General features: G+C 39.8%; 1 protein-coding gene across 3 annotated transcripts in view; it reads right to left on the bottom strand.

Moving 5' to 3' along the window:
* Positions 1-17991, bottom strand: part of NR3C2 (nuclear receptor subfamily 3 group C member 2) — a 211513-nt gene that overhangs the window by 50046 nt on the left and 143476 nt on the right. For all 3 annotated transcript variants that reach the window (XM_086464585.1, XM_086464584.1, XM_086464586.1), the window contains one exon: positions 5602-5718. In XM_086464585.1, coding sequence (XP_086320711.1) covers positions 5602-5718 — 117 coding nt within the window. The remainder of the gene's footprint in view (positions 1-5601; positions 5719-17991) is intronic.

Below are 17991 nucleotides of genomic sequence, written 5' to 3'. Positions count from 1 at the left end.
AAAACCCCCTACATATTCACAAGGTATGGGCTGGTGACGCAGCAACAACAGCCCCTTAAGAACTGACCCTTACTCAGGTAGAAGGATGTCCTCTTCTGAAGAGGCACCAACACAGACTCCATGCAGCAACACGAATTTCCCTGCTGACCCCTCTTATGAGCACACCCACAGAGACCTAACAAAATCACAGCACAAGGTTGCAGGCTATGTCTTAAGGTTACATTACTCACTTGGGCTCAATACACTGCACATCCAAATAAAAGTAGGCTAATCAGTGCTTCACTTCTCTGCTAAGAAAAAGAACAGATTTTAACACAATCTCATAATTCAGTGGATTTCTACCTAACACAAATGTCTTCTGAAATTGTCACACCTAGAAAAACAGGAATGTTCTTTGAAACAATAATAATGATAACCTATAGACTGCTAGGTAACACAACTAAGTTGTGCAGCTAAAATGCGAGAAAAAGTGACAGCATGAGGTTTTGCTTCACAAAACCCACAAATAACTTTAACATACTGCTGTATATTGATAAAAGTCTCTTGGGAGAACTGCCACAAATGCAGTTGAATGTTCAAGTTAAAAAAAATTGACTCAGAAGAACATGTGACATAATAAACACAAATAAAAATGCAGCTAAAGTTAATGGTATTTCAAAATACTTTGCAGCTAAAGTTTAAATGAAAAGTTAACCATACACGTACTCAAAATTGCCTTTTTTTGTTTGTTTTGATTTGGGTTTTTTTTCCCTCCTTTCAAATCTATGAAACCTTGGTTAGCAGAAAGTTGGTAGAAATTTTTAAAGAATACCAAGAGGATATATTCTTGCTGGATTTAAGTTTTTCTTAGTGTTCAGTTTTCTAACAGTCGTGGGTTTTTTCTCTTCCTTTTCTCCCTATTGCTTTCTTTTTCTCAAAAAGATAGGAACGACGATAATGTAAACAAGATAAGCTGCAACTGAAAATAATACCACAGTTTTAAATCCCTACTAGTATGAGTTATCAAACAGAAAATGGAAAGCTGGGCAAAAAGGTGAAGTACTGGATCTTATTACTGATTCTCTCATTTAATTTATTTTTCAGATATTGAAATATTTTAATGTACAAAAAATACGGATATCTGCAAGTGAAGAGTACAAATCACACACAGCATCTTGTGCATGAAGTGTCTTACATATGTAAATGTATGCAAACCCGAGACTCAAATTTCACAGGCAGTCTCTGCAGACAGAGTGATGAACTATGTAATTCGCAAGGTGAAATCTATTTTATTTCTCTTCAATATCCAAAGGGTACTTCAGCAAGCTGCTTCTCACTGTGGTGAAAGACCAGTACCAGTAAGTCTCAGCAGTGTTTTATATGGGAGCTAAGGCAGGAAAGGATCGTGGTCCTACAGGGTACAGACCTCTCAACGCTTTTTTGTCCCCTAAGCATGTATGGTGTGCCACATGGCAGAAAAGGGATCTCCTCTGATCACGCAGCAGAAGAGAGAAGGATGGCTGGTCACTGGGTCACATCAGAAGGGCAAGGACTAACCCCTCAAGTCACACCGTATACAACATTTCCCTTCTCCAGGCTTCAGCACAGAGCGCGGCACACAGCAGGAGGGAAACCGAGAGGCTCCGCACCACCTTGATTTCAATGCAGCATCCCAGGCACTGCTGCGAGCCACCAGCTGCCTTGCTGGATGCAGCATGACCCCCCCATACCGGTACTGCTGTGGGGACAGACACAACTAAGGAACAGCAGCATGACGTGGTTGTCAAATGAAAATGTCTTGTGCAGAAGTGAGAGACTCGACAAATCTGATCACAGCGTATGCTGGAAGAAACTTCACAATTCGTGAAGTCATTCTGGTCCATAATTAACTGAAAATTAATTACAGAATCTTGAAAAGAGCATAAACCAAAAATGGGCCAGCATACCTTCATAGTGCAGTTGCTCACTCTGAATCTCTTCCAATAATTAAGTCTAGCATATGGCACTGGATTTAAAAAAAAACAACAAACCAAAACCAAACAAAAACCAAAACAACAAACCACGACTCCCAAAAAAGTTATGGAATCCTACTTGCTGAAGGGATATGTTTGTCCACAGTGCACACACATACTTCCTAGGAACGAGAAGGATGAATCAACGTGATATTTGGCATCCTCAGCTTTGCAGAAATTACAGGTTGCAGATGCTTCTTATCAAATCAAAACAAAAACTGAGAAAAGAACATAATTAGGTAAATTATTTGCTGACTTGATGAATAATTTTCTAAAGATTATTAGAGGATATAAGAGCTTGGAAAATGCTCCAATTTTTCAACAAACAAAAGGAGGAGGGAAACAATAAAACTGCCAAGTTAATTTGGTTGAGCATTCATGAAAAGGTGTATTTTGTATCACTGAATTATACATATTTTTTAAAAGGTGCTTAAAGAATGGCATGCTGCCACACATCAAAACATTTAAAAAAAAAGCATACTGGGAAGTAGAAGATATGTCATCAAAACTAACTTGTAACACTTTAACACAGTAAACAAAAGAACATTTAAAAATATTGAGAAAGAATACAACCAAAAGAAAAAAACAAACCCACAAAGAAAAAAGATCAGTAGATTAATCAGAGATTGTGCAAAAATATGCTGCAGGAAGCATGCAAACTCTCTTTCTGATTCCCAGTTTTCCACTACAGAGATTAATATCTTTGGTAAGAGTAGAAAGACAATCCTAAACTTTTAAATTACAAAATTTGCTTTTTAACCCTCTATTGGGTTAAACTGGGAGGAGCTGGGTGGCAGCCTCGGGTCTTTCACTTCCATCTGTAGACAGGGAGAGCTGCAAAGGAGAGCCAAATTCTTTTCCAGCTCGTGGCCGATAGGACCCTCTTCCCTAAGGCACATGTCTTCTAGATCAACTGGAGATTGTTTGGTGGGGTTTTTTTTCGTTTGTTTGGTTTGGGTTTTTTTGTTTCTTTGTTTTTGTTTTTTAACAAGGGAATAAAACACTATAATTATGCACAAGTGGAAAAGAAATGTCCACAGCTTCAGCAACTTGCACACATTTCAGTCCTAAGCTATTCCTATGACCCTTCTGCATATCATCTTACTCTTATTTCTCATGAACCAAATACACAGGCATCTCTGATATGGTTTGGTTTTTGTGTTTACCTTTGCTTCCATTTGGAGGGTAAGAGCTTAAATTAGATCTGCTGCACAAAGAGCACAGCACCGTGCAGTGTGACTCAGCTATAGAGTACTATACTGCAAATAGGACTTAAACTAAATTGCATTTATAAATTCATTTTCCTCCAGCTCCTTACTGATCACACTGCTTAACAAAATACCTGCACATTTTGCCTGGAAGTCCAAATTAGAAACAGGAAAAAGTCCATTTTTTTCGGAGTAACATATATTCTTGGCAAAACTAGGCTGACCACATGAAACTATAAGCTACAGTGTATCTTGAAAATAATATGAACATACTCGGTCTATTCAAGCTAATTGTGAAAAAATGTTATTTGAAAGAAAACCTTGGAAATTCATACGAAGAGAAAGTTACTGTTTTCAAATATGCATGAATATCTCTTCTTGCCATTTCCATGTCCTTTTTTCGTGATGACCTTCACCATACCAGAAAGCCCCTGTAACAGCGTACAGAAGTTCCCAAAATTAAGTCTGAAATGCTGTGTTGCTCCTCCATAGATGCCCAATGCAAAGCTCACCACCGCAAAGATGGACAGCCTAAGCAGCAAATGGCCTTAAACCGCCCGCATTTCCTGCCAGACCTGGGCTGGCTCAAAGGCTGAAAGGTCTATTAGCATAATCTGGCAGCCCTTGAGGCCCTCTAAACAGTAACAGCTGTCTCTGGGCTGCAGGCACTTTAGCTCTGTCTGGCAGTCCTCCCCCTCTGCCTCCAACCTGGCCTTTCTCTCCTGGATCACGAAGAGGTAGGCCATCATATTGCACTGACATCCAGAGCTGTTCCCCCACTATCTCATTCACGGCAGTGATGGAAGGATCTTTTTATGCCATTTTAGCTCCTTTATGTGGCATAAAGGGATCAAATCAGGAATGAGAATTTCACCTTAGTTTCTCCACATGAAGAAAATCACCAAAACTGCAAAGCTCAACCACGCGCCAGCTGTACACTGCAGAGGCAGACTTGGCCTTCTAGGTCATTAAATGCAGATCACTAACTACAATTTCCAGCAGACTACCAAGCTTCAGCACAAGGGAAGATTTTTCAATGCATTCCTCATATTCAGCATTCTAGCCAATATTAAAAAAGAAAAGCCGCCCCCTCAAGCAAAGTTTACCTCCTCCCTTGTCTTTTTGCAGATGACGCTGTGTGAACACATCCTTTGAAACACACTAGGAAATCACAGCGATGAACTCATGACATTGCAGACAAAGTGTCACGTGTTGCTGTTTCCAAAGGTTATCAAGTCAGATGGCAGCCCTGTATTTTGCTTGAGTGCTAAGGACACACGCCTGTCCCACAAGGTAGGCTTGCAGGAGCTCTGGTGGTGCTTATTAAAATCGGGAAAGGGGTTGAAAGAAGTCTTAACAGGGCTACTCTCCCCAAAAAGGTAAGAAGCGGCTTGCTTGATTATTTCTGCCAGGAGACAAGACAGAAAAAGAAGTCTGGGAGGTAGAAATAGGTACCAGGCAGCAGGCAGAAACTAGGATTTTGCATACAACCTATGAAAGACAAGCAGCTAAATCTGTCTGTAGAACTAAACTAAGCTACTAGGAGAACAGGTCCAGAAGGATAAAAAGCAAATTGCGAGATAGGAAATGATTTGGAGGAATTAATGTGACCATGTTATATTTTCTGGAACAGCGAACACACTGTAAGGGAAGGGTCACTCTTTGCATCGGGGAAAGGACCTGCAGCAGTATCCACCAAACCCCCACTCACAAGCAACATAACAAACCTAAGAGTGATGGGAAAAAGTGATTTGTAATACAACTTGCTCAGGTGATGACTTGAAACAAGATGCCTGCTGAAGCACCGCCAGAATTGTGTAGACATTGCAATTGAAGAATTAAAACAACATAAAAAACTGTTTGAAGTTTTGCTATCATACTGTTTTCAAAATACTTTTGATAATTATTAAGAAAAGGTTTTGCCTTTTTGTTGTTGATATATGAACAACAGAGTAACATCGTCAAAATTATTGCATATCCAGTTGCAGAAATAAATCAATATAAATGCTGAATAAGCAATAAAAAAAACTTGAGACGTTTTCACTGGGTGTGAATTTGCTTACACGATGGTGTAAAACATTTTTCAGTATTTGAGAGAATGCTCATCACCCAAAAAAAAAGCATGCAATAATTGAAACCTTAACACTTTCAGCTATGAGATTTCACTAAAATTACTGTCATCATAAAACACCCACTTTTCTTTTTTCTGAGCTATAAAATACATATCTCCAAAACCTGATTTAGAATGACAATAGAGTTTATTAGCTATTAAGCATTCCTTCAGGATAATTCCACCTTAAACTTTCGAGATTATGCAGCTGCCAGAACTATAAAAAGGCTTCACATTTCCAATGTTTTTGCCTAATCAAATTAAAAGACCAAACTATTAATATTCTGCTTACCTCCTAAATTCATTCCAGCTTGCAGACATTTCTGTAATCGACAGGCTGGGCAGTTCTTCCTCCGAATCTTATCAATTATGCAGTCATTCCTTCCCGCACACAGGTAATTGTGCTGTCCTGAATGAACCAAAACCAAAACGCATTATTAGAGGATGTATTTACATAATTCCAATTCACTCTTCTCTGTTGTTTTGCAGTCATTTTGAGCTTCTTATTAATGCAGGCATTCCTGATCCCATTCCTTAGCCTTGCCAATAATCTTGGTGACTTGTCATGGGCCTTACTAGGAGCATCTCTTCTGTTTAATTTGGGAAAGAGTTTTGGTGTGTCACTCACAAGAGAGACCTCATTACTTTTTTCTAAGCAGGACTGGAATTTTTCTTTTTGTGAAAAACAAATGACTGGTTTGAGCTTTTTCAAATCTTCTTACATGTGCCGTATCACAGAGCAGCGTGACAACTCCCAGTTTTGCTACAAAACCGGGGCCATTCTCATACTATAGAAGTTCACAATCTAAAGCAGAAATGCAAAGCAGAGGTTAACTTTCCCAATGTACTCCACTCTCTTCAACCAGTTCACCGAGCGCTTGATTTCCGATTTAATCAGTTACTTTCTATACAGCAGAAGGCTTCTGCAGGGTTTACCAACACAGGGTTAAATCACAACCACATTATTTCAGTTCTGTCAAGCCCCACAGAAGCACTCCTGAAGAGACAGCAGGTATTTAACACACAACATTTAGCAGAAGGGAAATACATGGCAACCAGGGAAATAGGCTGGCATTTAACAACTTGGAGACTCACAAGGCGTTTTGCTCCGTGGGAGGAATGTAGGTAGAGCAAACGGATGCAGTGTATCTGACAAGGGCACTACCACGTGGACTTTTCAAAGTAAGGTGCTTGAATATGATGTGGAAGAATAAAGGAAGCCATGAGGGGTTGGTGCAGCGTGACAGGAGAAGTGAGAGAAGGAGATTATTTTAGCTGCCTCGATCCAGAGGTGGCACACGGGGATCTGGGGCAGCCAGAACAAAGGGTCTGCAGCAGATGCAATAAAAAGCAATGCAGAGGGTTTCCAGAGGAAGGATGAAAGGAGAGGATGCAGTGCACAGAAGTACAACCAACTGTAAGGCAAGCTGCAGGATTTGTCAGCACGTGAAGTTCAAGAAAACAGTCCTGTGTAAAATACCACGGCATGTTGCAGGCTTATGTAGCAGGCGCTGTAAGAACTACCAGGTCTCAGGGACAGGCATTTTAGACATAAGGTAAGAAACTCATTACTCCATAAACTAAACAAGTTCGTAACAAAAGACATCTGCAATGCAAGGTAGAGGAAAAAACCCAAAAACCACAGATCGCAAAATGCAGTAACACCAGCCAGCAACTAAGCAGGTCACGAATGAAGCAGAGGCAAAATGTGCAGAAACCAAAGAGTTGTACAAATACTGTTAAAAGTTGACACCAATGACGGAAGTGAGCATGGGCTGTGGGTGGGGAGGGGAAGCCTGGGCAGGGCTCAGCAGCAGAGCTGCACTGAAACAGGTGGGAGGCCGACATGTGCGGGGAGCAGGAGCAAAGAGGCAGCCTCGATAAAGCGACAGAACTGCTGTGGGACAAGAGGTATAAAATATGTTTGCCAAGATATTTTCCACAATACACACATGCTTCCTCAGGGAAAGAGAATATTCATGGGACACATCACACCTGGCTTCTGTTTTGGGCTCATTCAGGAACTTGCCTTAAAACTGAATTCAGATAAGTCATTTTCTATCTCCGCACCTGACTTCCTTTCACCCTTACCCTGTGTTACCTATCTAGACGGTGAACTGAAGTTTGGGCTGTTTCTTCTTGTACCAAGCACCTTGCACAAAGAGAACCGATCTTACTTGAGTAAGCGAAGTGTTACTGTAATATCACAAAGGTATCATCATTTAGATAATGCTTTAGATGTTTAAACAACAAGCACATGGACAAATAAGGGTTTTTATTAAGGGACCTTACCTAGCACTGCACCACAGATGAAAACCAGTAAAATTTAGGCAAAATAATTCATGAATATGAGCTCATGAAGTTATGTTAGGCATAAAATCAAGTTGTACAACATAGTGATGGCACCAGTATCAGCTGGTCTTTAAGTAGGCCTGCTGAACAATAAAAAGATAAAATTCTCAGCTAATTACAAAAATAAACCTGCTTATCGCACGATGTTTATTTTATGATGTGATCTATACAAAAACCAGATACAGAAAAGTCAACTTAATTCCTATTTACATTTTTGCTCTGTACTGACTTAGGCAGATCTCCTAAATAAATACTATGCAGACAGCATGAAAGTAAAATTAAAGTGGAAAACAAAAGTGTTTAAAATAACAATATACAGTATAAAGATGGTTTTTATGCCCTTACAAATACTGGCATACTATCTTCTTGTGGGGAAAGGGGAAAAATGTTTATTTTCTGCTAGGAATGCAAGTACGATTGCTCAGTGCTCATACAATGTCCTTTGTACATCACAGAGTACTGCAATACCATTTTTAGGCTTCCACAGGCGGGTGCAGCTATTAATATTTCAAGTCAGCTCTAAAGCTGCAAAACGAACCCCACTGCAGAATTACCCTGAAGGCAGTTTGCTCTACGACACTGTACACCTGTTAAGTCAACATTTTTCACTACTGCTTTCAAAAGCTAATGAGTTTAATAAAAAAAGGTTAACATTTATGTAGTCCAGCATAATTACCTAGGTCATGTTCCTAAATATTGGGGAAATGTTTATTCGATTCAATCACTGTCACACTGCGACTTCGTAAGAAATACTCCCACAATAGCAGAATACTTCCCTAAGTCACCTTTCAAATGGTTTAGGTAGCCTGCAATTATTACTTTCTGGCCTATCTACTCCAGGCTAAATAATTTCAGAAAAATATAACTTAGTAAAGGTTCATCAGTTTTTGAATCATGCATCTCTGAATACTAACGTATGGTACAAAATCTGTAAGCAGTTTTTCTAGTAAGCAAAGCACAAGTCTTTCCAAAAAGCTCATGTTTTCTCGTCAATTTTTTAAATTTCTAAAATAAAATATTAAATAACCACGGTCATCTTAAAGCTTACATTAATGGAAGTAACTTGAGAACCATTAAAAAACAGAACGGATTGGCATTCAGGCAAGCTCTCTATGTAAGCTACAGCTATGAAACAATAACAAACAGATTTTCAGTTAAAAAGTTTATCAGCTATGATAAAAACAAATGGCTTCAGATTTCCATGCAATCAAATAGGTAAGTTTCAAGTAAAACCATGTTTGTAAGTTAGTAAAGCAGACACTCATGAGTCAGTATCTTCCATTTGTGTAACACAGCCTCACTCATGATCCTCAACTTCAGAATCAAAACAAAAACCTTCACAGCTGAAACTGATGCAGCTCTCAAGACCTCCAAGGCTCTTCAGGATCTCAATGGGGTGATGGAGACCATCCTGCAAAGAGGCTGATGTTTTTGTGGTGCTAGATCTCCGCCTCTTTCAAGACATGTATTGATCTGCTTGTGTAGCTTAATCCAGTTGTTCTTTTCATCAAGTTTAATCACCCACAAGCAGGCTGGAAAGTGACAGAATAGATACCGAATTCTCATCTCCCATGTGCTAAATGCGTTAAGATGGAAGTAATTTTTACATATGCCACCATTAAGCGCACTTATACGAGCTAATTCCTGTTCCACCTAAAATACAGAGTTACAAGAGATGCCAGGAAAATTTCCTGTTCAAAATAAATAATTAACGGGTACTACACAGTTACACACTAAGAAGAAATAGAGATCTGTCCTATTCACTGTAGAGCTAGAGGAATATTTGAGTTCACACTTTCCAGGTTATTGTGTCACTACATACCACAGAATGACACATCCAAATGATTGCACAAAAATACTTTAATGTTTCCAACTCTCTCACCTGCAAAGACTCTTTAATTCCCTGCTTTTGTAGGCTTACAAAAGAAAACAAAAAGGAAGTATTCATGAAATTGTCTTCCATCTTACTATATTTTCTTGAACAGGCAAAATTCAGCAGTGAAGAGGGGGTAAAAAAGAGCTGTTCTTATTTGGCCTGTGAATTATTGCCAAAACAAGGCTGCAGCAGAAGTTGTGCCTTTCCCCATTCTAAAACTCCAGCACAATGACTGAGCCACTGGTCCCAAAAACTGACTTGCTAAGATGAGCTCATGTATGTGTGCAGAGCTCTGCTGTGCTCTTGGAGGGGCTGCGATACTTCCAGACAGGTAAAGCTGCAATAGGAATGGGCTACAGATATTTCTTGTCAGTAATATTTTTGTTACTGTCTAAGGCAAAATTAGAAAATTACAGAAATCTCTGAACTATTCCACATGTTTTATCTTCCTCCTAAAAGTTATTTTTTTCCCCAGTTTTTTGAAGTCTAAGTCAGGAACTGCAAATCATTAATGAGTCTTCTACACTTCTGCTCTCTTGTTAAAATAGCAACTACTATGATAAAATGTAAAGAGAAAAAAAAAAAAAGCGTGGTGCTGGAAGAAGATCCAAAGATTATTTAAGTCAAGCCCACTCGTGGAAGCATTACAAGACTAGCTTAACAGTTCAGGCAGGTTCCCTCCCCGTTCTCTAAATCTGTCTTGAAACCTTCTGAGGAAAGGTATTCTGCAACTTCCCTACAAGCCATGTGATTAGGCTAGTGATTAGCTAGCCTTGAAGCTGTGTTCTTTTTCCCCTTTGCATTTAACCCAAGCGGGAATATTTTGCAAGCGATGTTAGCACACCCCCTAAGATGTACAGGGTAATAGACTGCCACCTTCTTACAACAATCTCATGCCTATCGAAAGATTTACGTTCCCCAGCTCTTTGCCAGACTAAACAAAAGCAGTTTTCTCAATCCTTCCTAAATCTGTTGTCATTCCTCTTATTCTCTTCCAGCTTCTTTCATAAAACAGAGTGCCCAAAACGGGGTACATTTTTCTTGCTGAGTTTCACCATCACTGAGCCAAATAAAATGGTTACTTCCTGCGTCTTGCACACAGTAGCCCTGCTAATGCAATCCTGGACCAGATCTGGCTTTTGGCAGTGGCATTAGGTTGTTGACTCAGGCTCGCTTGTGTGCCACTAATGCCCAGCTCCTCTCCTTCAGCGCTGCTGCCTTCCATGCGTTCTTTCCTGCTTTTACCTGGGCAGTCAACAATCTTTTTCCCTCTGCTAGAGCTACATGCCCACTGCAACATCCCCTGGGAAAGGTAAAGGAAAAGTCCAAAAGCCACTCCAGGCATGACGTCCGAAACTGGAACGTGCTCAGGGTCCCAGGACAAAGACGTGATTGAAGCAGCCTTGTAAAATGACGGGAAAGTGAGAAAACAGGAGGGGCAGTTAAGGACCAAACAAGGCAGAAATCTGAAAAAATCCTCAACTTTTAAAACAGCATCTCACTGAAGCACATCAAAACACATGTAAAATGCCCAAACTTTCCTTCTTCCTCCACAATGAGAATTAATACTTTGACTCATAAAATTGCAGGCAAAGTTGTCTTCTCCCTGCAGGCGACCAGAACAGCCAAGCCTTCTTCCAGAGTTTGAGGAGAGAGGAGCTGGAAGCCACCTCTAGCCCTGCCTTGCAGATCTGCACACAGAAGCCAGGATCTCTTTTGCAGCTTCTGGGCTGGAATAAGGGCTTAGATTTCTCCATATTTCCCAAGTGCGAAGATTATCTCCACGATAACAATGATACGTGTAAAAGCCTTTCGGCTTGGAGTACCTATTGGAACCTGCTTGAGCAGGCATGTATAGGTGTTGAACACTATTACCTGGGCATCCTTAGTGTAGGGAACTCCTCTAAAGATCCTCCTGATGCTCCTATCAGTATTTACCAGCATAACCACTCATTTTACCGAAGCTACTTGTGATAACACTAGTGAATGAAGGGGAGAAAAAAAAACCTGGATTGAACACTAAGTGTCCCTCAATTCCGTAAATGTTATTTACTGCTCAGCTCTGCCCCTTCCCTTCACCCACCAGCCTGTCAGATTGCACAAGCCCAGACCCTGCAACCCTTCTGACCTGGGCTACAGACCTTCCCTGCTGAAGGAAAGACAAAGGAAAGATGCTGCAGAAAATCATCAGGATTTTCTAACAGAGGCCTCTCACCTCTGGTCAGCAAACAGAACTTAACACCCGGGTTTTCTGCTTTCTGGTACAGCCCTAATGAAGGGCTTTGCCTTCTACAGCAAGAAATGACATAATCTGCACATCCTAACCTCTCGTTTGTGCTCACTGAGCCATGTGATGTGTTCCTTTCACCCAGCTCCAAAAACCTTCACAGATTTTGTGAAACGGATGTTATCTCTGTAATCCATATAAGCTCTTTTAATTAATAAAAATAAACTATTTCTACCTTTTAATGGCCAGTATATAACTAAAATTACTGCTAAGACTTGTCACAATGATTTTCTACATACAGAAGAGGATTTTCTGTTTGACAGGAGTTGTATCACACTATCAAGAAACAAACTGCATATACCTGAGGTTTCTATTTCACCATCTGCAGTAGACAGGTACTCTCAAATAAATCAGGATGGTAAGTACGATGATGAATCTCTTTCCAGATCCTAGTTTCACAGAACCTCTATTTCTTGCAATTAAAAAACAAAGTGAAATGCCTGATATTCAGTGGAAATCAGAACTCCACTTTCATTTAAAAGGTCCATTTGTTACAGAGTTGAGGGCTTTTTTTTTTTTTTATGCAGTTGACAACTGCCCAGCAACAGCAGCCTATGTTTGCAGTCACTATTTTAGGCTACATCACATGTCAATTACATAACCTTGTTTTACTGCTCTTGAACTGGTTCGAACAACCTGGGAAACAGATTAGGGCACTCCCTCCCAGCCGGCCATCCGCATGCAATGGCAGGACCCGTCCCCCTGCTGCAGCTCCAAAGGCTGCAGCCATGGCGAGTCCCTCTCTCCATAACTAGTTACTTATTCCTAGACCCACCTAAGACATTTGATAATTAACTTCCTCAGCTCTGTTTAAACCAGTCCAGTCTGACCATGGTAAACTAATAAACTTGAATCCTCACACTGAGATTTATGTGTAATGCAGAATAAGCTTATAAATGCCACAGACAAGGAACAGAACTTCGATATGGATACTATCCCTTCACTTTATATAGTGAATGCTCAGGGGTTTGTGTTTTAGATATCGAATGTAAGGGTTTCCCAAAATTCAGTCTGACTTCAGGGTCTATCTCCCTTATTACTCCACAGCTTCACTCATCTGACTGTATCATTCCCAGACGATATGGGTTTTGGCTGCAGACAAAGGCTGTATCTGCCAACTGCTCAAGACGACAGTATCGATCTATTATTAACATTATTACAGCCTGTGCTTATAGCATAGGTATATTATAAATCCTTCTCTGAAGAAAGAATTTAGAGCTTTCCCTCCTTTATGATACAGACTTAATTAAAATTTGTTTTGATTTTGGCAAATTATTCACCACATCTCTGATATTTCCCACTTGCTTCTCATTCTCAATTACCTTCTGCTGCTTCCAGATCCCAAGACATCTTTCAGTTTCTTTACCCTTTTATATTACTGAATTAATTTAGCTACCATTTTTATCACTTTTTAGTCTCCTTATTTTCTACTCCCCCCTCCTTTTTCTTTCCTTCAACAGAATTTACTTTCTAACCTCCTTTACCTTCTTTCATCTTCAGTCTTTTAGCCCTCTCCAGTTCCACAACTCTTTCTCCAGTCTTCTCATTTACCTTCTACATGTATTATTTTCTCCATTCGGCCAATAACTGGTGATTTCCCAGGGCACATTTACACTGCAGTCAAAGGTATGGCTACAGCTCATTTCATATACCCAAGCTAAGTATATTAAAACTACCTGGGACATAGACAAAAACATAATCTCAACAGCATCATTTCTGCAGGGTCAACAAAATTCAGCCAGGGCTCTTTTAAAAGCACAGGAATATCAGTTGGTGCTCAAATAGTGAGAATAGTCTGTGAACTTCTGCAACACAGTATTTTTCTATATTTTCTATGTGCTTTAAACCTTGTGTTTAACTGCTATTTAATTATAGCATGTTAAACAGTGTTGACAAAACTATTATCAAATCCAGCATGTTGTCCTGTGATCACTCCACCTTCTTCCTCTGTCTAATTCAAAATACACTACCGATTCTTACTTGGTAAGAAGAAGAAGAAGAAGAGCTGCAAGTTGTCTTTAGGTGGTGATTATGTCATGAACAATGAACTTGATAGGACAAGGGGAAATGGCCTTAAGCTGCACCAGGGGAGGTTCAGGCTGGATGTTAGGAAGAATTTCTTTACTGAAAGGATTGTCAGGCATTGGAACAGCCTGCCCAGGGAGGTGGTGGAGTCACCATCCCTGGAGGTGTTTAAGAGACGGGTAGATGTTGTACTTAGGGACATGGTTGAGTGGTGTTGATAGAGCTAGGACAAAGGTTGGACTGGATGATCTTGAAGGTCTTTTCCAACCGAAACTGTTCTATGATTCTATGACTTAACACTCTGCTCTAACTGCTGCATTTGTTTCCTCTAGAAAGCCAAAGTTTGAAAGGACAGATGAACTACCAAAGCTTCCACCAATCGTGACTCAGATATAAAGCTGATTTCTCTTTTTTCTGTAAGTGGAGCAGGGAGGGCTATGTCCAGTGATGAAGAAAACTTTATATGTGAAAGTTTTCAAATCGATGTACTGTTAGGCACTCCCTACGCACATCTAAGAGCACAGACTCCAATGCTCTGCCAATTTTGACATGGGGACTGTCTCCTGCTCCTTCACCTTCCCAGGAAACTTGCTTTCACACTGAGCTGAGACCAGGTTAACAAAAACAATTGGTACAGTCTGGTGATCCTGGCAAAGGAGATGAGAAGTTATAAAAATGGTTCTCACTCACTATTTTAAGCAGACTGAAAGGGCACTGATGAGAGGGATCAAGGAGAGAGAGGAAATTTGGCAAGTGAGCACAAGATGTAGCCCAAAACAGGCTATTATTTTCTGCAGGAGAAACCACCAAGCAAGGATTAAACCTCTTAACAACAGTTAGACAAGTGAGCAAGAAAATATATATAAATATCTCATAATTGAGGTACATGTGTGCATTTCCTTCTGCCGTGCTTAAAACATGCTGCAGAATTTTGACAGCCTCTCCAAGCCTGTCCCTGGTGCTCCAGCCGTCCCGTTATCCAGACAGACTGAGTCCCTGACAGAAGATACACCCTGAACTGTTACTGAAACCAACCCCAGGACTCTCACTCTCACCTCCACAAGAGAGACAGAGCTCCTAACAACCAGTCACATCAACAGTCAGTCACTGAGGAGAGCTGGGGCCTCCTGAAATCCAGAGGAGCTAAGACAGCTTTTGGCTCAGCATGTTGGAAGGTTAAACATGGCCACGTGACTTACTATGTGGTAATTCCCTTTTCATGTGGTCAAAAATTGCTGAACAATACTAGATAGCACAGAAAAGGAATAGGAAAATTATCTGATCTTTGCAAAGCATTTCTGATTCAGTGAAATCACACAGCATTGAAAATCTGTTTAGGAGGAAAACCAAGGAAAAATATCTACAAACACCAAAATAATCCTGTTATCAAGCGAAATTATTTTGTTTCTGTTTTGAAATTCGCTTTTAATCCAACTGCTTTTGATTTTAGATTATAGTGGATACAGTAATACGAAGAGTGAGAATTAGAGCCTTAGAGGATGCTGTGTGACAAAATCACATATCTAATATTTTACAGCATTTTCTTTCACAGTAAGTTTCCAAATTTTCATTTTGGTTTAAATTTTAACTGAAGACTAATTTTGAGGTCTCTAGATGCTCTTACCTGCAGAGCAGGACATACGATAGATTTAAAAGAGATCATGCTGCATGCATGATGTCTACTTCTGCTTTCTCATGCTAAAAATCTGGTAAGACATTCTTGGCATGCTACAAATTTCAGTGACTTTAATGGAAAATTTCAACATACAAGAAATGGTCTAGAAGGACTAGAAAGACTTTTAAAGTAAGTATCATGCAAAAATCTTAAACTGCAACCAAAATGCCCTTCCATTTTTATGGAGAGAAGTGGCCAACCGCTCTGCTACATTTCCATACATGATGTAGTATCCTGCTCTACAATTAGCTCACTGTTACAACTGGATTTCAGGAAACACACAGCATAAAATAAGATCTCCGTGAAATATCAAGTTCATTTAAGGGAATGTTTGAGAGGGTGTGGGGTGGTGTATTCTGGAATATGGAGCACTAATTAGTAATGTAAGGATTTCTAACTGACTGTATGGCTACCTAAGCCATGCTCCAGTGAACACTCTACTGAAAATACTCACCTCCATAAAAAATATTCGTATTTGTAAGCATATATGGGGCTGAAGCCTGTTATCCTCTATTCATTATTTCAAATATTTGCTTAGTCTTCCCCATTATCCTACTGATACACTCAGGCACGTATTAAACTGTCTTTGTAGTAATCAAATGGAACAGGCAAACTAAGAAAGAACTTCTATTCTCATAGGACAGACAGAAAAACCAAGGTATATAGCATTAAGTCTGCGTTTTGCAACTCCATTTTATAATTTGCAATTCCGGGCTAACTCCTTCAATAACATGCATGCTATTTATGTAAGACATTACTAGAAAAACAAGCAGTTTGTTTCACAAAGTAAAACTTTTTCCCAACTCTTTATCTCAGTGAAAACGTTCTGTTAACTTTTTTTTTTTTTTAAAGTAGCTACCCTTTGGTTTTTGCAAACATTTTGAAGTTCAAGCCTGCTATGTTCTTGCATTTAGCATGCTCAGCAGATCATAAATTTTATTCTGTGTGAATGACACATTATCTTCAAAGCATATTTTTCTCTTGCATTTTTCATGTACAGTTTACTACAGCTCAGACTGGAAATATGCTAAATTTGTAATAATGAATATTATTATCAATAATAGTGACAATTTAAAATATTGTCAGCACACACGTTGACAAATCTTTTCCTCCGGAACCCTGGTCAGTAATAATTTTATTTTAAAGGCTGCAAGCAATACCATCACAACAGAGCCTTTTAGCAGAACCTCTTGAGATCCCAAACACAGAAATGCTGACCAGAGTAATACTAGACACTCACCAAAGTGAACTTAAAAGTTTCCTGCATTTGTTTGCTGGCTTTCTAAAAAGGAGTCTGTTTTACCCTTCGAAATATGTACATATCTGCCTGTTTTCTTCATTTTTCTCTCCATTTATTTATTTTTATCAGGAACCTCAGCTCTCTGTTATTCCAGGTAAATCTGAAGAAACAGTCAGAAGATATGAGGGGATAGCAGAAGATTCAATTATTATAATGAAATTTAACAGTATGTTTACTGTTAAAATACTTTAACAACCTAAAGCAAAAAGTGTAAATTAAGCAGCAGAAAGAGTATTATACCAATTATGATCACTATTTTAATCTCTAAAGCGATGTCTGGGTATTTCCTAGCATCCCCCTGAAGCGGGTGCAGAATTTCCAGACTACAGAGCCACAGGTGCCAGCCCTCTCGACCCCCCAAATTCAGGTCAGGCTTGCCAGGTAGCTCTGTCCACAGTCCTTATCCACAAACCCTTGAACAGGACAGGGCAACCCTACCGCACCCCTGAAAATAGCTACTTCACCCTTTGCATACTCATCCAACCTCCAGAGGCTGAGCAAAGTATCACATAGCAACGAAACCACTGACAAATCAAAGCTTCATCTAATTATCCCAGATTTTATTGGAGATCACCTTGCATGTGATGCCCCTGTGGCCACCTCCAGCCAGTCATGGTGGACCCCATGCCTCCGGCCATGGCACTGCCACCAGGATGGCCTCAAAGCAAGAGCAAAGCTTGCCTTTCGTGACAGCCATCACGCTGGGTGCCAGACCGCCACCTTCATTAACACACCTTCTCACTAGGAATTGCAATTTGCCTTGCCACAGAAATAGATCAAGCGGTGGTCTTTCATACTGGAATCATCCTAGGTCTTGATCAACTAAAGCCATGGATGACTATCTGCATGCAGCATTTTCAACACCTATAAAGTTACCACTGGGAGTTTAATAATAACAGCATAACAAAAGTAATCTTTTAAAGAACACCAAATTTTTCAGACACATAACTCATATGCCAGAATAAGATCTTGAAGAGACCAGGCCCTCCCTTCATTATAAGGGAATGGATTTTTAGATAAAACAAATACGTCACATTTCAGCCCAAACGATGGTCACCACTGAAAACAAAACTGAAAAAAAGAGACATAGGACAACAGAAAAAAAAAAAAAGTCATCTTAGGGCATAAATACAACTTCACCAAGGCATAAATTGAATTATTCCATTC

The sequence above is a fragment of the Leptosomus discolor genome, chromosome 4 (assembly GCF_034619465.1).
Source record: "Leptosomus discolor isolate bLepDis1 chromosome 4, bLepDis1.hap2, whole genome shotgun sequence".
In the NCBI taxonomy this organism is placed as follows: domain Eukaryota; kingdom Metazoa; phylum Chordata; class Aves; order Leptosomiformes; family Leptosomidae; genus Leptosomus; species Leptosomus discolor.
Note: the sequence above shows the minus strand (reverse complement) of the source record. Positions and strands in the feature narration are given on the sequence as shown.